This window comes from Nomascus leucogenys, chromosome 12 (assembly GCF_006542625.1).
Source record: "Nomascus leucogenys isolate Asia chromosome 12, Asia_NLE_v1, whole genome shotgun sequence".
Taxonomy (NCBI): domain Eukaryota; kingdom Metazoa; phylum Chordata; class Mammalia; order Primates; family Hylobatidae; genus Nomascus; species Nomascus leucogenys.
The window spans coordinates 75241385-75264922 of NC_044392.1; the positions used below are offsets into that span (position 1 = coordinate 75241385).

Sequence of the window (23538 nt, forward strand, 5' to 3'; positions counted from 1 at the left end):
TCTTCTTCCAATGTGGCTCTGGGAGGCCAAAAGATTGGCGACCCCTGTCTAACTTGTTCACAGGAATCAGTGAAATATTAGACCAGATCTGTGCTCTTTGAGGGTATGGGACATCCTCTATCCAACACCCTGAGGTCATAATCAGTCATTGCACCACAGGGTTCACATTGAACTGAGTGAAAGAAAGGATGCTAATTTAAGAAGAATGAATGTGCCAGTTATCATCTGTGCACTGGCCGGACAATCCAAACTCAGTCCCCAAATCTGAGGATCATTACGGGATGCACCTTCTGAATATGTGCAAGGGTTTGAAGTCTCTACCAAACCAACTGAAGTGATACTTAGAAGTGATGTACTTTTATTAAGGCATTATTAATTCAGGATGACATATTTATTTGTCAGAGGTGAATATTTCTGTGATGAAGTGCAATGCTTTCCTATGATCTTTCAATCTTTGTATCATCAAAATTACAATGCCAGTTAATATACTATACTCAGAATATTTTAAATAACTTTATTCTTAAATTTAACAAGCTCTTATTAGAAATGCTTTGGTATCAATAGAATAAAAAATGCTGGTTTTCCCCCACTGAATCATGTCAAGTAACTGGAAAAGTTACACATTTGTTTTCCCCAGCTTTTTGGGAATTTTTCACAAATAATAACTACTACTTATTCACATGGCTTAATATGGTACACTGTAATGATAATTTTTTGGACTTCAGAAAAAATAAACAAAATATCCAGAAGAGAAATTTGCAGATGCTTCTTCATTTCTTCTCCAAAGGATGTTTATGTAGGTGGTACAACTCTTAGATCACCTTTTTTCCCAGCTTTGCCATTCTCATCCTTAAAGCTGCAAATTAAAGAAAAAAAAAGAGAGTTATAAAAAAAATCCTCAATTTTTACTCTAAATGGCCATTCATAGAATGCAGGAAAGTTTAGAACATACCTCAGATGGTTTTATCCAACAATGTGAGCATTGATTTAGTAGCACAAAAAGATAGTAGAAATAATAAGCTATGGTTAACTTAGGGCAGAAGCAGGTTCAGAACTAGAAGGAACCTATTTCTATAAAGATTAGAAAAATTAGTAAAGCAAACAGTACAAGTGGAACAAATACAGGATTAGTGCACAGTTTCCCTATTAGCCATACATACAGATTCCTATAGGTTGATGACTGTGTTTTACGTACATTTCTGAGCTATGTACTGCCAAAATAAAATGGTGTTTACACTTAAACTCTATTTCATGATCGTGTTTGCTTTCAGCTCATTCAACTTCCTTTCCCAAAGGAGCTCTGGCCTTTGGATATACAATAACAAAAACAAATTTCTTTATGAATGAAACAACAGGAACAAGTTATTAAAAGTTGCAGTGATTATAAAATGTCTTTGTCAAGATATAAGTATGTTTTAAAATGGCAAATATATCTTTTTGGATATATTCTTCTGCTAATAATATATTGAATATAGAAAGCATTTTTTAAAATGTAGATTTAGAATGTATAACACTTTTCTGGTATTCTGGATGAGTATTCTGGTATTCTATTCTTATTATTTAGGATTTCAGTGTAGAGCTGCCTTAGTCATGTTCCAAAAGTTGAGAGATGCTTTCAAGGCACTGATCTAAAGATTATGTTAATGATCTGATATTACATTCACATGTAATATGGCCCAAGAACAAGCTATGTAACTGATTGCACAATTTTGTCTAATGGAAAGTAAAATGGAAGACATGTTTTCTCATTTCTATGCCATATATTGGTTACCTTTTGACAATGGAAATGACCCCATACCTAAGAAACCTTTTTGCACAAATATGAGAAGGGATGGGATCTAATTCTGTAACAAGACCATGAATATTTTAATTGTCATTCTACTTATATGAAATATTTTAATTTCAATGAGGCTAAAGAGCATTATTTCCCTTGAAACTTTAAGAGGGATGATCATTTCTAGTGGCAGGGCCAAGAGTATTCCCTAGAATTTAGGACGAGCTGAGAGAATGTGCTCTGTAGCAAGCAGGTCTCAATTGCTGGGAGAGGCTGTAGTTACATAGCAGAAGGTGAACAGAAGGCAGAAGGCAAGGCTTTGTGAAGTTTATACTGTTGGATTTTATGGACCTCTATCTTGCCCCTACCAACAAAACAGAGTAGGAGTGAGGGGTTAAGAGTCTCTTTCAAGTCACGGGCAAATTGCTTTTTCTTACAGTCACTCCTCACCGTAAGATTCCATAAATCAGGCACATCCTGTGTGCTGTGGACATTCAGAGAAGTTTGCTAGAGTCTGCTTTCCTTTCTTTCCTTTTTTCAAGCCTATGGCAAGTAGATAGTGAGAGTTCCAGTAAATGCATGGGGCCAGAGCATGTTGGCAATAGAAGTCTTGGTTTAGCAGCTGAAAACCCTGGGCCATCAGCTCTCTTTTTTACTTCTATTTTCTGCTCCTCAGATCCCTGCCTCTTCTTCCCATAGCATTTTAGATGCATGGTTTCAGCTGGCTGAACTTGATAGAAGTCTCCTTACCCTCATTATCCCTTGGACTCTAATGGCTGTTGCAGATTGGCAATCAGCACCAGTAGCATGTGAACTCCCAGAGCTGAGGTCCCCACCACTTCATCCTGGAATGCCACTGACATCTCTAAGAGGACAGAATAGAGCTGGAAGTACAAGAATAGGTTGGTGAGGACTACCAAAGAAAGCCAACTACTACCCCCTGATTGGTAGGGGTAGCAGTGAGCTCCCACGCAAAGCTGCCTGGGGCCATGCAGTGGTGGAAGTGTCTGGCATTGAGCTTTATCCTATGAACATGTTATATTTACATTAAGCAGATGGACATAATGTTGCCTGAATTTTTCTGTCATGTCTTACTCTGTTCAAAATTTTGACTAAAAAAATCTTGTCTTTTGAATCTCCAGGGTCCACCTTTTTCCATTACTTTCTTCTTCATGCTGTTTTCCAAATTAAAATTGCTCTTAGATAAGGCATTGATAACCATATTTATACCAAGGGAAAAGAGACTAACAATTCTTAACTATTATGCCTACCAGGACTATTTATATTAAATAGGGGATTTATACCATAAATAAAGGAATTGACCTAAATGGTGAATTTTCAAGTATCATAAGCATTTTTTGGGGAGTTATGGGGAGAAGCTCAACCCACTTGGTGTTTGTGAAATGGAAGTACATAGGCGGTTATGTATTCTTTGTATATGGATGGCGTGTGAGGGCATATGACACTGTGACTTACTTATTTTTAAAACCTACTTAAAAAATACACTCAGCTCTGTAGTCTGTACGCCGAACTGGAAAACAGCAATGTAAAACAATATCATGGTGGAAGGCAAGGAATTTGGAGCATTCTGTTTATAAGATACTTTGATTGATAATACAGAACTCTGTATTGTTACTTTGTCTGGAATAGGTTTTCCTGTTTTCATTATTTTAGTTCAGGGGCATGATTAGTGTTGTCTGGAAATGTTAGTCACTTCCTGTCATTTTCCATGGGGTAAATGTGTTGACAAGGTTAGAGGAGAAGAAATAAGGGTGTTCAGGGGGAGCTGGCTAATATCCAAGTTCAGAAAAGGGAGGTTTTATGGTGGATAATGTCACTGCTATTGACCAGATCTAAGTCTTTTATGCTATTGACCGTATGTAAGTCCTTTGTGCTATTGACCATATCTAAGACATTTCTAAGTCTTCTGTGTTTTTTTGTTTTTAAAATGAGTTTAAGATGGCAAAGTTTGATCAGTGAACAAAGCTCTTTCTTAAGACTGAAAGAATCTTAGTTATCTGCAACTTTCTACTGTGGGACATATCACTCAACTCTGATTGAGGAAGTTATATACATGTATACTTTCCAAAAGCTTAGAAATTCTTCAGGTAATTAAATTTGTCATTGGGATACCTACTTCAACTACTTAAAATAATGGGAGAAGGTTCATTTTACTGTATTATTAGCTACCTAATATTGGGCTTATGGGTTGTAGAGGAAGAAACATGATTGAATTGTGTAGGTAATTGTGCAGGTACTACCACACTTCCATAGAATTATCAAGTTTGACTTGTGAAGTTAGCCAGTACTTAATATTTATTGCTTTTTAATGAGAATCCTTCCATTAGAGACATTTAAAATTACTATCAGCAAACATACAGAAATTGTATGTCAGGGTAATTTGATTTACAGCTTTAGCCAAGGTAAGTACAGCTATTATAACTGATTTTGTCAGGTTCTTATTTATTCTTTATAAATGATAACTAGAATATAATATTTAAGTGATAACAAGGAATCTAAATTGAGAAGCTATCACTTTTGTAGAAAAAAAGTGTTAAAGTTATTTTCCACTCAATGCTAAAATAGCTGGTTAGCTATAAAGCTATAAAAATTTTACAAAGAATGAGAAATGCAAATATGTAGAAAATAGAAAAGATAAATATGCTAAGTTGGGGAACACTAGGCAAAGTTAAAGCTTATAGAAAACATAAAATAAACTAATATTCTATTTTAAAATGTAGAAAAATTAGGAAAATAAAATTAATGAAACTATAGACATATAGAGAAACAAGATACAGCAAGGTAATAAAATACTCTGAAAATAAAATTTGTTTCTTGTACTTTCTTGCAAAATTAAGGCAATTTGTTAACTTATATAAGAAGTTTAAATCACAGTGGGGCACAAATTAAGTAGTCATCAGATTCTAGTGGAAAAAGATATGTTATTGATGATCCAACATATTAGTGACCCAAATACACTCACAAGCAGCACCATGCCATGATAGAAGATGAAATTCAAGTTATTAAAGTTCCTCAATACAATATCAAATAAGGCAATGATTTATTTTTACTTTCTTTATCTTTTGAAGTGACTTAATCACTTTCCTGTGGTGATAATAATCCCTATCAGCATTAATAAAAAAATCTCAGTGCATATTAGTTTATGAGGTGGTCAGAGAAGCCTGAAGGCAAGACTGCATTAGCACAAGAGAAGCTGGTCACATGACTGAACAGCAGTGGCATGCCTTGTCATTTTTATTACCTGTTAAGGATGGATCCTCAGTCCCATCTCCAGTTGTCTGAACATCAAATGGGGAATGTTGGACAGGCCTGCCTAAGCTTTCTTCTTGCTCTTTCAGAGATATGGAGTTTTTGTGGGGAGATTTATGATTTGTGTTCTCATGAGGACTAGCTTCTGATCTTTTTCTAGGAAGTGGTGTTGGTTTGGCTGGCTGGTACACCTGACTATGGGGAGCTATGGGGTGGTAGGACGGTTTCTCCGCTTCTCCTTCATCCTCCTCCTCCTCATCATCAATCACAACCAGCTCAGCGTGGATGATCCCATCATATCCTGTCAGAAACTTCTTATCTTCTTCACTGTCTTCTGCATGCTGATACCCCATGAAAATCATCGTCACTGGTTCTGTATCATTTATGTCAGGAGGCAGGGAATGAACGATATTATATCTGACATCTTCCTCGTCCTCCTGACAAGTGGGTGAAGAATTCTGGTGTTCAGATTTCCCAAATACTGTCTCTCTGGGGCTCAGCCTTGGCTTTGGAGAGGGTGCATCTTTGTCCTGCATGACATTTGATTCTTCCCAAGGAGTCATTAGCCTCTTTTGCGGGGTGTGAAGCGTCTCTTCTGCTTGTTGAATCACTGATCGGGGATGAGGCACTGGACGAATGGGACTGATGTGATTGAAGTTGTTTCCCCTTTCCTCTGAAAGACCATTGTCCATATTGTGTATGGATTCGTTTACATCAATACCCAGTCCATTAGTTTTAATCTTTATCCTTTCTTGAAAGTTTGGTCCAGGGGTCACCGTTTCTCTCTGTGGGGTTGTAGGCCTGTAAAAGGGATTGGCATATACAGGCTCATGATACTCTGTTGGGGATTTAGAGTTTCTCTCTGAGGCTTGTCTTAGAAGTTCCTCTACTTCAACTGGTGCCAGGCCGTCGGTGCCATTGTATGCTGCACTGTGATTAGAACTTACTGCATATACTGACTTTTGCCCATCGTCATAAACTTTTATTCCTGTACCTTTAAAGTCATCTGATGGCAGAGGTATTGAAGACAGAACTGTACTTTCTCCGGTCTTCAAGTCTTTTTCAACTTTAATTTCCATGGCATATAAAGCTGTTAAGAAACAAGTTTGATCTTTGATTTAGTTAACTTTTCTTTTGTAAACTAACCTGCTTTCACAGTGTTTATTTTTATATTAAGTATACCCTTCATGTTCTTTTATGTGAGATGTTGTCTATTTTTTAAATTTCTGATTTTACTCCTTAATGATATAATGACCAACTGGAATAACATGGGTTTTTATGTAATGGTGTATGGAATTATTACTGAAAAATGGAAAGAGTTGAAGAAGAGAAGTTGATTAGAGAAGATAAGCTGATGGTTCCACATGGGAAATAATTTCAATGGGGAACCGAAAGATATCCTCTTTCCTATTAATAAATTCAGCAAGATGGTTATACTTTCTTTTGCATTTCTCAATGGGCAGAATCAATCTCTTCTTTAGTCAAGAAGAATATGTTGCACTGTGCCTCACAGTGGGCAAAGTGCCTAGTACAGTATATTTTATGAAGTTACATCCTTGTTGTACAGGCCAGCAGCCTGGTGAAATTATAGAGGTGTGTTCTAAAGTTTTCACAATGGAGAGGCTGTTTAAATGTAGAATTGGGATGGAAACGGGAGGGAGAAGGCTACAATCACACACTTCTCTTTCTGCCTTATGTTTCTTTTCATTGTCACTCCCGTTTTCAAGTGGAGGAAGGGCTAAAAAATAGAGCAATATCAGCTGCACTGAGACAAATGGACTGGAGAGAACTGGGGAAGCTGAGATTTGCTTCATGACCCAGGTAAGATCCCTATGGCTGGAATTTCAATAGGAAAGATAAAGCAAATAGAATTCTGTGCAAAATTACAGCTTGCTTTCGTTGTGTCCTCCCACCTTTCTTTCTGAACCCATTTTGTATTTCTTACCTCCTCTATAGCCTGGTGGTTCTTGGCCTTCCTTGATTACCCAAGAAAAACTGCAACACCCCTCATCTGCACTCTCCCTGTCCAGCTTCTCTGCTTTATTCTCTGTATTGCACTCCCTACCATGATATATTTAGTGAATACCTACTATGTGCCTAACTGAACCTGGCACATAGTAGCTATTCTCTAAATATTTGTCGAATGAATAAATGACGGCCATCTGCAAATAAAGAGTAGCTTTTCCTTCCACTCTAAAATTCAAAGGTTTCCTCTCTGCTCTAATGCAAACCTTCATTTTTCTAGAAGCTTTGAAGCATCGGATTTATGTAACTCAATCTCCCATGGAGGTAAATAATGCCTAAACTTCCCAAAGGAATATTTTCATTTTCAAAAAAGATCTTTGTAACCCCCAAAGAGGGTCTATTGGATGAAATAGGAGAAACATTTTCTATAGGAGAAATATTTTTGACCAGGGAATCTGCTTTTAAGAGCTTCTTGTCTCCTTCGGGTCCTTATCTTCCTTATCCCTGTCTGGTTTGTTAGGGAATAAAATGCATGGAATAAATGCTATTATTATACCCTCATTATCCTCACCTATGCAGTGACTCACATACCTCACAGAACTTTGTAAAATGAACCATTGCTTAACCTGGAAGAATAATATGTCATAGCAAGTTGTGAATATTTGACACTGTAAAATCTGAAATTAAGAACATGCCCTTCAACACAGATTTCTCATATACCTTTCCTATTTTGTTCATCATCTTCTTTTTCTTCATTTATTTCCTTCCTTAACCTAGAAGGTATGTAGGACTTTGGAAGGTCAGGGATATTAGCATAGATGTCCTCAATTGACTCTGTAAAATTAATATGAATTCAAAATACATTTAGAATATATTTACAACGGGAACAATTTCAAATTACCAAAAAAACTTAGTTTAACATAAAATAAGTTATTCAAAAACATACCTTCTGCTCTTTCTTCTCTTTCCACTTTCACAGACTGTAAGAAAAAAGAATTCTCCATGATTAATACAGTTTAAAAAATAGAATCTAAATGTGGATATGCTTTGAAAAATTATATAGTATTTGTGGATTCATTTTGAGAGAGAATTACAGTTTTAAATTGGTTAATGCTCACTCTTATAATGTCTTCTGTTGTCCGCTCAATTGACTTTAGTTTCTTTAAAATGGCCTCTTCCTTCGTTGAGATTTGCAGTTCAGCTTTTTCAAGATCTTGGATCTCTTTCTCAAGCCTGACAACAAAAAGGTATACTTTTTATTGCTTAACACAGTACAAATGCAGAGTTCTCAAATATGTCTTCCGCATATATAAACTTTCCTTGGAATATGCATGTAAGTAGCCAGACACTTTCTAAGAACATAATGTCACACTTAGCATCACACCAAGCATGATACTTAATACATGGAAGTTACCTAATGCCCGACTTTGAACAATTTTCAAGTTTTCTTTTTTTGACAAAGGAATATATTAGGTAAAGCATTTGACCTTTGCTCCATTTTCTTCATTGCAATTACTAATGTTATTTCCAAATAAAAGAGATTTTTAAAATACAGAGACATAAGTTTAAAGTTGTACCGAAGGAATGGTACATTTGTAGTTATTACATAGTTCATCAGTTTTTCATATCCAAGTCATATAAATTATTTGCATAAATCATTATAATTATTAAACTGATTTAATAATCATAGTCATTTAATACTTAAAATTCTTGCATATTCTACCATTGAAAATGACACTTTGATTTAATTTCAGTTTCCTAAGAGTTGGGCCGTATTATAGTGAGTAGGGTGAAGAGATGCAGAAATGGACCAAATCTAGTACAGTAGCTTCAACTGCTGCTGTTTATAGAGGCTACATTTTCTGGGGGCGTGGGGAGGGCACACATGGCCTGACACAGCATAAGGAACTTACAGCAACAAAGAGACAGACATTTGAAACTAGACTGTTGCAAGCATTCTGAGCTGGTGTCTTGGCCAGCATACAGCTGCGTGTCAGATTCAAATGAACTCCAGGGGCAGCATTGTGACCTCTCCTCTATAAAAACATACAGACACTGGCAATCACGCAGAAGGCTGGCCCTTGGCAGCCACGTAACACACATGGTTTCTCAGCCAAATACACTAAAGCTCTAAAGTCAGCTGCCTCAGAGGATGGCTGATTAGATTCAGCAGCTGGTCCAGGAGGTGACAGCTGTGGATATTCGTGTCAGCTAAGAGAATTGTCAGTTTTCTTGGCTTCCTTCTTGAAGATGGTCATGGGCCTGGCAGCTCAAAAATGCTGCACTATTGTCACACCAATAAAAGCCCAAGATGTGGTCAGCTTGACAGCTCTCTTGCTCATTGCTTCAGTTTCAAAGTTCTTACTTTGCTGCTGCCTCTGGCCATTGGTAGATTGCTGTTTATAACTGAGGAGGTTTTCTTGCATGCCACAGACCTCTAAGTGAAATGAAGTAGCCGCTGGTTTCTTAGAAGTGACTGAACTGTGACTGCCATTGTATTAAAATTCCTCCACATCCATGGCAGCAGTTTTACCCTTCAGCAGAGCTGTGGGGATATATGTTGGTCCAGTTTGGTAAAGGGGAAAGCTGCACTAAAAGTGATAAATCTGGATTCAATTCTGTCTCTGCTACTCACTTCTTGTGAAAGCCAGTTCCCTTAATCTCTCTGAAACTCTGTTTTGTAATGTGTGTAATGAGCATAATTACAGATTACGGTCATTACCGTATACAGATATTTGGTGACACTAAGAGGTGATGTATATGAAAGTACATTGAATATGGTCGATATCAGATGTAAATATGTTATGATATAATTTTTAAAAGTTTTCTGCAACATACTGTATGTCTCTCTTTTTTCATCCCCTGTCCCACAGGGTGCTTACCTAATTTGCCTGTTAGAGACAGTCTACAAAGGAAGGCCTTTTGGTAGAAAACAAGAGGGTTCAAATCACTGCTGCAAGCAGCTCTTGGACATCAGGACCTAGCTGTGGAATCAGGTGGACCTGGGTTTGAAACCTGGTTCATCTGCCAGCTTCCTGTGTGACCTTAGACAAGTCACCTGACCTCACTAAGACTCAGTGTTGGGCTGAGAGAAGTGGCACATGCCTATAATCCAGCACTTTGGGAAGCTGAGGCAGGAAGATTGCTTGAGCCCAGGAGTTAGAGATGAGCCTGGACAACATAGTGAGACCTCAGTCTCTACAAATATTAAAAAAAAATAGCTGAGCATACACCTGTGGTCTCAGCTACATGGGAGGCTGAGGTGGGAGGATTGTTTGAGCCCGAGTGGTCGAGCTTGCAGTAAGCCACGGTCATACCATTGCACTCCAGCCTGGGCAACAGAGTGAGACCTGGTCTCAAAAACAAGCAAACAAACAAACTCATTGTCTTCATTCATTCCTTTAAAAATATTTACTTAGCATCTACTTTGAACCAGGCACTCTTCTATGTGCTGGGGATCTTACAATAACCAAAACAAAGTCCCTGAGCTCAAGGAGTTTATATTCTAGTGGGAGACAATACAGGGGTTGGCAACCTTTTTCTATAAGGGGCCAGAGGCTAAATATTTTAGGTTTTGCAGTCCACATATGCTTTCTGTTGCTTATTCATCTTTTTTCCCCTTTTTCTTTTACAGCCTTTTAATAATATAAAAACCATTTTTAGCTTGTGTCTGTACAAAATCAGGCCAGGGCTAGATTTGGTCCTGGGCCATAGTTTGTCAATCCCTGCATTAATAAATGTGTAATAAAAATATGTATATATTGCAGATGTATATGCATACATATATATATATACACAAACACATTTATTTATGAAGAAAAAATATTTTTGATGAGAAAAGCAGGACAGGGGCTGTAAACAGCAGGATAAAGAATATAGAGAAAGCCTGAGGAGGGGGCACTATTTCACATAGTGTGGTGAGGGAAGTTTCTCTGATAAAGTGTCATTTGAGCAGAGACATGAAGAAGTGAGAGCCAGAAACATGAGGGTTTCAAAGAGAGTGTGCTCCAGAGAGATGGAAGAGTAACTATAGAGCGCGAAGGAAGAGCCAAGAGAGTAGAAAGGTGAAATGAAGTCAGAGAGGAGGAAGATGGCCAGATAGGCAGGGCCTTGTGCATGGAGAAGCTTTGGGGAAGCCATTGGAATTTTGAACAGAGAGGAAACATGCTATGACTTGGAATGTAAACAGTTACACTGGCTGCCGTGTGGAAAATAGACTGGATGGGGCAAACATGGAGGTCAGTTGTGCTAAAAATCTGGATGAAGATGGCGTAATCCAGGTTGGTTGCCAGTAGAAGGGTGAGAAGTGCTTGGATTCTAGAAATATTTGAGAGAAAGAGTTGCCAGAATTTGTTGATGATTACATGCAGGGGATAAGAGAAAGGGAGATGTCAAGGTGATTCCACTGTTTGTGACCTGAATGATTGGAAACATGCAAATGCAATTGGCTGAACAGAAATCTGGGAGACAGAAGAAAGGGGATTTGTGGGGGATGTGTTAAATTTGAGACAATCAAGTGTGATATGGAGAAGACAGTTGGATATACAAGACTGGAGCTCAGAGAAGTCTGGGTTTGAAGATATACATTTGGGAGTTGGTATTTATCACCACAGGAGTGGATAAGTTTTCCTAGAAAGTGAAGGAGATAAGAATTCCAAGGCCTGAATCTGGAGCAATTCAACACTTAGAGATCTGGTCAATGTTAACAACTTCATAGCGTTTTCGTTTCTTTCTTTCTTTCTTTTTGGAGACAGAGTCTTGCTCTGTCGGCCAGGCTGAAGTGTAGTGGTGCAATCTCGGCTCACTGCAACCTCTGCCTCCCAGGTTCAAGCGATTCTCCTGACTCAGCCTCCTGAGTAGCTGGGACTACATGAGTGCACCACAACGCCCGGCTAATTTTTGTATTTTCAGTAGAGATGGGCTTTCACCATGTTGGCCAGGCTGGTCTCAAACTCTTGACCTCAAGTGATCTGCTTGCCTCGGCCTCTCAAAGTGCTGGGATTACAGGCATGAGCCCGACGACTTCAGCTAGTTTCTTCCTGTCTCTGCCCCTTTCTTTTACTGGGGCATAGAGACAAAGCTCTTGGTCTGCTTGGCCAATGACATCTTAGGGAATTTTGAAATGCACTGGTGTTTGTTGTTGTTTCTCTCTGAAGATAAAGCCATGGGTAATGTAATGCCATATGATTCATCCCAAGAATCTCTTTAGACTAATATGGTAAGAATATGAGGTTGAAAGCCTGCAGACCTCATCAGCGTATCTGTTAATGAATATTTTTGAAGGTTTTCAAGTCACTGGATGAAAGTTGCATTAATAAGTCGCTGTGGTCTCACAATACATCATGACATGTTTGTGAAAACTAAACATAAACAAACACCTCCCTCCCATTCTTTATCCCTTAGTCACAGCCAACTCTGAGTTGAAAGGGATAACTAGGAAACATCTTGGTACTAATTACTTAGAATCACAAACCTCTAACAGGAGATGCCTACTGATGTAGAACATTTCCTAAAATTTCCACTTCAATGCAGAACTTGACTTCTTATTTTTGTATGTTGATTTGATACTTCAAATATTTATGGACAATATAAATATCAGATGAATGTTAGAGATTTGTTGCTCTAGAAAAGCTTTCTAAAAGATCAGAATGCTAATGGAAATGATGAGAGACTTAGAAAGCATAACTGAGAGTAAGGAACTAGATGCTCCCAGAACCCCCCCCAACCCCCTCCACTTGGTCAGAAGTCAGCAGTAGCCCAGCAGTGGAGAAGAGGAGGTTTGACAACCTCTACACCAGATAATGCACTGAGTTTTTGAGGACTGACTGTCCTTAAGCAGCATAAAACAAAAATTGCAACTAGTAGGCAGGGCAATTTTTGTGTATCTAGTACAGTGGTTCATAACCAGAGGCGATTTTGCTCCCTGGGGATATTTGGCAAAGTCTGGAGACATTTTTGCTTCTCATAACTTGGCAGGGGTGAGGGGTGCTGCTGACATCTAGTGGGTAGAGGCCAGGCATGGTGCTAAATGTCCTGTCATGCACAGAACAGTTTCCTCACAACAAAGAATGATTTAGCCCAAAGTGTCAATAGTGCTGGGGTTGAGGAATCCTGGATACCTAAAAGAATGCCTGGTATAGTGTAAGTTCTTGATACGTACTTTATAAGGAATTTGTTTATATCCATTTCTTTTATATTTTTATATTTTCCTCATTATTCCTTCCCATTCCAAGATACATATACGTTTGTGTATCTGTTGTTTTTCCTTGTTCAATGACCATTCATAGTTAAGAGAATATTCAGCCCTGATTTAAAGCTTAAACAATGCAAGACTTAAATTAGGGACTCATTCCTAATCCCTTCCCAAAGGTAGTTTTGGGGAAGAGAAAAAATTTGGCAAGTATAAATGAAGTATTGGGGAAATGCATAGGATGGAATTTGTAATCAGATCTTTACTTACAAAGTCTGAACTCTTAACTCCTCTCCAATTAGTCACTATAGGAAAAATATATATATCCCTTAGGGTTATTTTGCTGTACTGGGGACTTTTCTGCTCGGTGGGTTAGTCCATCTAACAAGGATTAAAGTCCGGGCTTTATATATATATATATATTTTAAAAAATATATGTATATAAAGCCTGGACTTTATTTATATATATATATTTATATATATGTACACACATATATATTTATATATACATATAAATATATATATATAGTCTATTTGCTGGGGAAAAAGAGGGTTATTTTCAAGAGCTCCCTGGGTAAAAGCAGGTAGCTTTCATTTCATGAACTGTTGCAGTAATAACCTCCCTTAATCATCACGAGATAATGTCTCCAATCCAATTCCAACATGCAATTTTTTGTCCTGGAAAAAAGGACAGCACATAAATGCTGGATGCATCAGGAAGAGGTTATTTCAGAAGGCAATATATATATATATATGCATATATATATACACACACACACATATACACATACACGTATGCATGTACATAGATATATATATATGTGTATGTATGTGTGTTTATGTGTGGGTGTATATACATATATATGTAAAATTAAAATTTTTTCAAATGGAGAGCTTTTGGGGAGGTTACTGTGGGGTAACTCTCTAACCTTCACATGCCTATCTTTCAGCTGATGGGTTAGAATTTCCATAAGTGCTGCCATCCCCATCTTTAGAAGGTATTACCTTTCAGAATGGGAATTGAGCTGCTTGAAATGCTGATTCAGTTTGGTGAGGAACAGGCAGCAGAGAAAGAAATATCCTCCTTGGTGCCTCCCAGGCTGTTAGGTGGGGCTTGATGGATGAGTCAGTACCTCTCTCAATTTCTGAGAGATGGTGGGCAGGCATCATGTGCCAATTTAGATAAGCAGAGTACATGAAAAAGGATTTGTAATGCTATCCATTATTGGAATCTTTCTTTTCCTTGCCTATTTGCTGGGGAAAAGGAGGGTTATTTTCAAGAGCTCCCTGGGTAAAAGCAGGTAGCTTTCATTTCATGAACTGTTGTAGTAATAACCTCCCTTAATCATCACGAGATAATGTCTCCAATCCAATTCCAACATGCAATTTTTTGTCTTGGAAAAAAGGACAGCACATAAATGCTGGATGCATCAGGAAGAGGTTATTTCAGAAGGCAATTTTTCTGCTGCTACGGGTCCATTTATCTCTCTCAGCTTTTGGTGGAGTTAACAAGGACTCACAGCCTGATAGAGTTTGCCATTGGGAGCCAAACAGACTGGAACTCATGAGGGGAAAAACCACACAAACCAAAATTCAAAAGTCATCATCCTACCTTTCAGTACTTCATGTGTTAGCATTTATAACATTTAACACATATTGCATATTTACACTGCACCAGGCACTGGCCTATTTTGTCCTTACAGCAACCCCCATGAGCACTGCTGTTAGTTCCAATTGACAGATGAGCAAGCTGGGCACCTAGAAAGGCAACCGGCCCAGAGTCTCACAGGCAGCCTGAGGCAGGATGGAATTTGAAATCAGATCTTTACTTACAAAGTCCGAACTCTTAACTCCTCTCCAATTAGCCACTGTAGAAAGAAAACTTAAAAAAATTGATTCTTGGGAACTTAGACACAACATTCATTTTGCTCAGCAATATTAAGGGATTTTTTACTTTCTATGATAATGAAGGAAGTGAAGATTGAAATGATAGCTGGGCCCCACCAGTGTGTAAAAGTGTTGACCCATTATATATAAAGGTAATATTTCTGTCCTAATCTTCGTTAGGGTTATTTTGCTGTACTAGGGATTTTTCTGCTCAGTGGGTTAGTCCATCTAAACAAGGATTAAAGTCTGGGCTTTATTTTATTTTATTTTTTTGGCTGCTTGACTTTGGTTCTGGTAGGAGTTCTTAGAACAGTCTCCTTCAAAGAATCTGGGGTTTCCTAAGCTAAGGCCACTTTATAGCAAGACTTTCTTTGCTTCCACACAAGACTGTGTCGTTCAAAGTAATTGAAGCAGTAGGTCTTAAATATAAAGCTGGCTAATGCAATTTGATTATATTACTGCAGTTTCAATGAAACCACCAATGCTAGGTGTGAAATTAAGTTTATGACTGGCTCTTATCTATACTTTGAAGGGACTGATGAATTACTTGCATTTCAGTAGCCCAAACTCTCTTATTAAAAGCCAGGACTACACCTAAAGAGAGGGTCCAATGGCTATTTCTCTGGGATAGCCTGAGTCAGCAGGTGTTATGACACTACTGATGTGCCTCTGAGGCCGGCTGATGGAAGTGCTAGGACCAAACCCCCACCCCCAACATTCCCCAAGCTAGATAAAGAAGGATTTTTTTTTTTTTTAAGGGACTAAGTATCCATGTATTGCCCAGGCTTGTTGTCTTTAAATCCTGGGCTCAAGAGATCCTCCCACTTTGCCTTGGCCTCCCTAAAAGCTGGGATTACAGGTGTGAGCCACCATGTCCAGCTGGATCCAGTTTCTTTTGGGACTCACAGGCTCTCAGAATGTCTTTGCCTCTGATAAGTATTGAATTCTGCCTAGAATGGTGAGCAATTCTAGCTTGATTCTCCCCTTGGACTAGAGATTCTCTTCCCTTTCTTCCCCACTAAATCTTGGGAGAACAGGAAACAGCTGGTGGCTTACCTGTATTTTGTGAGTTTTTGTGTGAAAGCCCACTTTCTCAGGGGAAGAAAAGACTTTTTACAGCTCTACCCATGGAAACAGAAAATAAACCCATCTCAAAGCTAATACACTTGGCTTAATCATTTAACCCCTCCAAGCTTTTTTTCTCATTTAGGTAATAATAGCAGTATTCACTAAAGGTTGTCTTAAGGAATTAATTGAGGTAATTGTTCATAAACCCCTACAACAGGGCTTGATGTAGAGGAGTTCCTTAGTAAAGATGAGTTACTGGGCCAGGCGTGGTGGCTCACGCCTGTAATCCCAGCACTTTGGGAGGCTGAGGCGAGTGGAAAACTTGAGATCAGGAGTTCGAGACCAGCCCGGCCAACATGGCGAAACCTTGTCTCTACTAAAAATACAAAAATTAGCTGGGCAGGGTGGCACGCACCTATAATCCCAGCTACTTGGGAGGCTGAGTCAGGAGAATCGCTTGAACCTGGGAGGCGGAGGTTGCAGTAAGTTCATGCCACGGCACTCCAGCCTGGGTGACAGAGTGAGACTGTCTCAAAAAAAAAAAAAAAAAAAAAAAAAGACTTACCCTTTTCTCCTTCTTAGTTTGCTTGGGAGAGGAGGACCACCTGTGAAAACCCCATTGGAAGACAAAAATCTAGCAGGTCCATTTGGGTGTTTGATCTGCAACTTTAGCAAGCATGGTACTAATATAGCTTCAGGGACACACTTGTCCTTGCAAATACTGATCTAAACAGAAAATCTCAACAGTGATCCAGCATGATTGGAAGAGTTGTAATAATATGTATGAGGATGATGTCTATTTAGTAAATGTGAGCAGAAAGAACATTCTAGTCTTTTTTGACAACCTGTCGTTTCCTCTCTCCACACCCCATCCCCAATCCATTCTCCTTTTGTTCTTTTTAGTGATAGAATGCTCTGAGTTCTATATGACTTTCTGTCTACCTGGCTATGGACTACATTTCCCAGTGTCCTTGGCATTCAGATGGTACCATGTGAGTAAATTCTGGCCAACAAGGTATTAGCAGAATTGACATCTGCAACTGTCAGGTCATGCCGTTAAAATAGAACTGCCTGTCCTCCATTTATCTTCCCTTCCTGAAGTGGAATGCAGATGAGGTAGTGAGCTGGCTTTGACCGTATAGCCAAGGGCATCCCTTAGGAGGTAGCAAAGCAACAAGACAGAAAGAAACAGGGCCTCTAGATAACCTCATGTAACATTGATGCTCTCCTCTGCTTGAATGTCTACCAGTTAGGATTTGATGTATGTGAGAGAAATGAACCTTTCTATCTCATTTAAGTAACTGCTCTTGAGGACCCTTTTAAAGTGACAAAACCCATATGCTGACTATTGTGTAACTTTATGGGGAATGAATTGTAGTGTGACACATTTTATGAGATTTTTCATAATTTTTTTCATTGATTTGCAGAATTATTAGTATCTTGCATTTCAGGTAATTAACTAGAAAAACAGAAAAATTAATCAGTCTTTGCTCCCAGTGGTTAAAGGATTTATGTGTTTCTAAAAAATGTATCAAATCTGGCATGATTTGTGTTGACAGCTGGCTAATACTGAATAGTTGAGGTTTGCAGTGAAAAATGAAAGGTCTTTTTATTTTTTTAAATCATAACTCATCTAAAATAATCTCTCTGGAAATTCAATGGCTATTAGTGAGTACATACAGTTGACTTTAGTCAAGTTATCTTGACTGCAGTGTGTTAGTCATATGTAATAGGCAGATAAATTACTACTAATGGGTCAGAGGTTAAAGATATTTCATCTTTATAGATAATTTGGCCAATGGTAGTGCCAAACTACCTTTTCTTAATAAAGTTGAGGATAATGTAATCTATTAGAAGGTGAGCTTTTTTTTTTTTTAAAGTTGGGGTCAATTTTAAAATATAACAAACCCTTATTAAGGACCTATTACATATCAGGCATATTTTCTTCACTAAGCTGAAATAAAATCATTATCTTAAGTGAAATAACTCAGAAACAGACAAATACCACGTGTTCTAACGTATAAGTGGGTGTGAAGTAATGTGTATATATGGACATATAGAGTGGAATAATAGCCACTGGAGACTCAGAAGGGTGAGAGGGTGGGAGGGGTATTAGGGTTGAGAAATTACCTAATGGATACAATGAACATATGGCTGATGATTGCACTAAAAGCCCAGACTTCACCACTATTCAGTGTATCCATGTAACAAAACTGCACTTGTACCCCCTACATTTACAAAAATTTTTAAAAAGTACGTATCAAAAAAGATGAAGAATAATTCAATGCATAGACAGTAGGCGAGAACAAAAACTATCCAATATGGCTGGTGTCCTTAAAGTAAAAGAAGAAGAAGAAGAAGAAGAAAAGAAGAAGAAGAAGAAGAAGAAGAAGAAGAAGAAGAAGAAGAAGAAGAAGAAGAAGAAGAAGAAGGAAGAAGGAAGAAGAAGAAGAAGAAGAAGAAGAAGAAGAAGAAGAAGAAGAAGAAGAAGAAGAAGAAGAAGAAGAAGAAGAAGAAGAACTGCCTTAGAACCAGCCATTGTCAAAGGGCATGTGTATAATAAGGAAGATCTAGCCTACTAGTGCAAACTGTCACATGCTAGTGGTAAGCATGCCAGAGAATTAAAGGGCATTTGGCATACAGCAAACACTAAGTTTGCCACAAGTCAGATCTATTGCCTCTGATCCTGAGCATTTAAGAATAGGACAAATAATACAATGCAGCAGTTTTTAAGATAATGAGAAGCAGAGAGGCAAGGGAACAAGGACATTAAAACAAGCATTAGTTTGCTCTGATGGTTGGGAAGAGAGCAGATGTTTAGAAAGCTGAATAATTGATTATATGTGAATAGCTTTTGCATGGGTGAATCTCATCTCCTAATATAACTCTGCAAATATTAATAATTATCTTATGGGCAGATGAGAGTATCCTGATTTGAAACTGCCATGTAGGCATGCAACATTAGAAGAGAGTGATTTAGTAGAAAAGCAAACCCTCTTAATCAGAACAATATTTTGCAAACTGAGGGTTTCATTTGCCATGAAAAATAAGAAACCAAACTGGTTTTTAGAGAATCAGCCACTATCATGCACAAGTTATTAAACAAATGTCATTTTCAAATGAATGCAAATAAACATATAGTCTCAAGGTTGATGTGATATGAAGGATTGGTTTGTTATGGGCTTCTCAACTGCTCTGGCGGGACAGAAACTAGGTGTGTGTGTTTTTTAATTAGGGCTTGTAGAGGACCTTGTAGTACATGCCAAACATTTAATAGGAGTGAAATAATTGTAATAATTTGACTTGTACCCAGCTGTCATGAGTTTCCCAAGTGACCATCAACTACTGTTGTGGCCGGGACATGGCAAGTTAACTGAAGATATACTTATCCATGATTCTGGTAAGCCTCTTTTCTTTTCCTAAAAAAAAATTGTAGAGAAAAACATTTCTATGAATAAACTACTTGTAATTATATAATGAAATGGCAAAAAGTATTCAATGATGTAGACAGCTAGTGACTCTTTCCTTTCAGAAATAATTCCTGGCTTTGTGCCTTGGTAACCCTTAACATTTATCCCTGACTATATTATAAAGCAGCCACTATATTTTCTATTTTTTACCCACTTCATTTTTGCTTTGTTTCTTGATGTTAATTGTTCATATTTGATACCAAGGAACAGGACTCCATTGTTTGAAGATCAACAAATATAAATTCCAATCCTAATAAAACATAGAATAACCAACAAGAATCAGATAACCTTGGGTGGTCTAAATGGACGAAGTGACATTTGCCTTATGGCAGACAAAAGATGCATTGCAAGGGGGTGGGTGTGGAAGTTTTTTGAGATGGTAAAATTAGTCAAGGGAAACTCTCCTGCAGAATGGAGAAGTCTAGGCCTGGTGGCAGGCAGCACAGATCCTTTCTCTATTACCATGAGTCTCTGCTCTTGAACATTCTTCCTTTATGACCAAGGCTTGGAGAACGGGTCACTGAAACGAATTCACCTCCCACTTTCTGGATTGTTCAGTTGCTCCTTTGTTCTGTCTTTACTCATGTCAGCACAGCCAAAGATCTATGACAACTCTGCTAATGGTGTCAAATTTGTATTTCAAGGCACTGAATACCATTTGAAGTGAGATAATAAATGTAAATGCATTTTGAAAAGTTAAAGGATTTAAAGAGAGAAAAACACGATTTTTTTGGAGGGGGGAGTTTATATGGAATCTTCTCTGTAAGACTCAAAGTCTTACATATGGCAAGTTCTCAATAATGTTCATGGAATGAATCAAGAATAAGCAGTGTGAGGTCTGGTGGGAAGGGTCTGGAGTCAGAAAGACCTACATGTGACTCCTGGCATGACTGTTGCCAGATTTATAGCTTTCTATGATTTAGTGTCCTTATGTACAAAATGAGGCTAATTAGACTTCCCTCAGAGAATTGTCATTCTCAGAATAGTGCTCCATAAAGGGTAGCTGTTGTTAAATAAATGGAAGTGGAGTGGAGGGAGGACCCTCAGAGGTTATTGTAATCTACTTTTCAGCTTATCATGTGGGGGCCAGTAACCATTTAATCTTTATTTCTACTAACATATAGATGAGATTGGCAAGTATGAGCAAGAAAGAATGCTGAAGGGTCGGGATAAGGAAATAAAAGGGCATATGGAGGAAGGGAACATGGAGAGAAAGTAAACAAAGCGCTGGTGAGATGTTAAAACACGCCATTGAGAATTGTTTCCAAAACCAGGGCACTACTACCATTCAACTTTGCCCTTGACTCAAAATAGCTGGATGTTTATTCTTTTTTTATTTTTAAAAGAGTTTCAAGGCTTTCCTTTTCAGTTCATTAACGTTCAAGTCATTGTCTAGGCTTCTTTAGCTGGTCCTCTTAGAAAGGTGGTATTTTTAAGTACTAACATTCATCTATACATCATCTATTTTACTCATTAATTCATTTATTAAGCTATGTATTCACAGGTATTCCTACTATGTGCTAGGTGTTGTACTAGGGGCTTGTATGTGTGTGTTTTGGTGGGTTGGACTGGGTAGACTTCTTCCCTTTTTTGCTTTTAAGTTTGGTTTACTTGGCTTTTTTTTGTTAAATTAAAAGTGAAGCTCCTGAATTAAAAATAATCAGACTATCTGGGAAATTGAAAACAACAACAGATGAACTATTATAAATCTGGTAAACCAATTAGTCAAATATGGAGAGTGAAAAACATGCTTGGAATGATTTTGACTCATATAATTACCTTAGAATAATTTCTTGAGTGTCTCTAGGCAACAGCAAATTTAATAAGAAACAAATGGTAGAGTTTTTTTTCGCCTCTTTTTTTTTCTTATGTTGTCATAAAAGAGCAGCTTGTCTCTCTGCCATGTGGTATTAGATACGGGTTAGGGTAGGAAGGCAGAAACATCTAGAATGTAGTATTTTTCACGTAGCATATCTCACCCGTGTTTGATGAAACATTAGTTTCATTGAGGTACAACTGACCTGCACAGGTAGTTAAAAGCATTAAGTAGGGGTTAAACGTGGATGGAAATAATGATGAGCTAAACTTTGATAAATGATAATCAGTAACAAAAAAATTTAACTTTTATATTTCTACATCGTTTGGGGTTCCCTTTTGAATTGAATCTTGCCTGCTCTCTTTTTAGTTAATTGAGTAGATTATTACTTTACATGATATTGAGCAGAATGCATTTTCTTGGGTTTCAGCTCTTTTTGTGGAGGAATTTTCCTTAAGTTATGTGGGATGTGGCTATAGCTGCTGTGCCAGCCCACTTGGCTTTTCTCATGACACATAGTCACACAGACATCCAAGGCTTCACATACACCTTTGCCCATTTGTATCATCTGTGGAAGGTGGTTTCTAACTATTTGGGGGACAAATGAAAGTTCATTAAAAGAAGGCAGAAGGTCAGAAGGGCACTTTGGAGTATTAAAAAAATCCGTACTAGAGAACATTTAATCATAAGTAGCTTATCCTTCCCAAAGGGAATGCAGTGTATTTGCATCATTCTCCTCGGCAGTTAACCTTTTACATTTCATGCTTATGACATTTCTGTCAGGCGCTCTGTGTGCTCCAATTAAAGTCAGAGGTCTTTGGACACAGTTCAAGAAGTAGAGTGTCTGGCTGGGAGCTTGGTGCAGGGCAGTTTGGCTAAGGGAGGTCATGGACAACTGCGGGGCAGCTGGATAGGAAAGAAGGACCGAGGATGTGAACAAGTTGCTGGGGGCATACCTCCTATGGAGACTTATTGGGGGTGTCATTTTGGGTGTGGGCTATTGGATAGAGGAGAGCAACGAAAGTGTTAGGACAAGATTTCTAAACCAGGTATAAATTTGTGCACATGGATATCTGGAAAGAAAAATCAGTGCACCTGTGCCTACAATCAGGCAGTAAATGGTTCAGTGGTCGCAATAAGCACGGGGCTCATTTGGGAGGCAAATTGAAACTCTATTTAAGCAAAGCGATTCAGAAGGAGATGGTCAATATAGCCTTCCCCTGGGATCATTTCCTCCTAAGGTATTAATCAGGGCACCAGGCAAAATACTCCACAATATTGTTCCAAAGCTAAGAATGTAACTCAGAGACAGAAACCATGGAAACCCACTTCTTTTCTGAAATGTTACCTCTCTTTGGAACAGAAAACGACAGGATGAATAAGCAGATATGCTTTACTTAAAGGTTATGTGTGAGTCAGGGTACCCTCTGAATGTCTTTAATATGTTAAATATTCAGATAAATGTCTACATAAAGTGGTACACATAAAAGTGAAATTATAGCATAGATTGGAAACTTAAAAATGCTATAAAAGTATAGAGTTTACAGAATTCAACATTTAAAATTTCTGCAGGATCTGAGGCACAATTTTATTTTTACGATTAGGACTTTTAATTAGGTTTTAAATCCTGGCTCTTTACGTTTCGCTGTATGACTTAGGGTGAGTTAGCTTCTGTAAGTGTCAATTTTTCTCATCCGTTAAATGTTACCTACCTAATAGGGTAGTTGTGAGAATTCAGTGAAATACATGAAATGTTTAGCACGATGCCTGGTCCACAGCAAATGTTCCACAAAAATTAACCCCTATGGTAGCATTCTAGCCTTTAAGCCATAAAAAAAATCATAGATTATTTCCAAATGGAAAGAATCCTCATCGGTTGGTATTCTCAGTTTACTCCAAGAAAAACACTCTTTGTACTAGCATAAAGAGAGGAGAGAACTTGGCCAAAAAATAAAAATACCTGGATAAAGATCCGTGCAGTGTTGTTCTTCTAATTTCACCTTTTAGTAAGGACTAGTATTTAATATTTTTTGTACACCTACCATGTATCAGGCACTCTGTATTCACAGCAGTCCTGTGAAGTGGCTATAACTGTCCC

The 23538-nt window shown here is 38.0% G+C and overlaps 1 protein-coding gene across 1 annotated transcript in view; it reads right to left on the minus strand.

Moving 5' to 3' along the window:
• Positions 1–349: 349 nt before the first annotated feature.
• The window catches only part of PALMD (palmdelphin), a 48880-nt gene continuing 25691 nt past the window's right edge, over positions 350–23538 (minus strand). Inside the window, exons 4-8 of the mRNA XM_030825007.1 lie at positions 8128–8242; positions 7956–7989; positions 7730–7843; positions 5037–6134; positions 350–856 (exon numbers count right to left, since the gene is read on the minus strand). Coding sequence (XP_030680867.1) covers positions 813–856; positions 5037–6134; positions 7730–7843; positions 7956–7989; positions 8128–8242 — 1405 coding nt within the window. The 3' untranslated portion in view covers positions 350–812. The remainder of the gene's footprint in view (positions 857–5036; positions 6135–7729; positions 7844–7955; positions 7990–8127; positions 8243–23538) is intronic.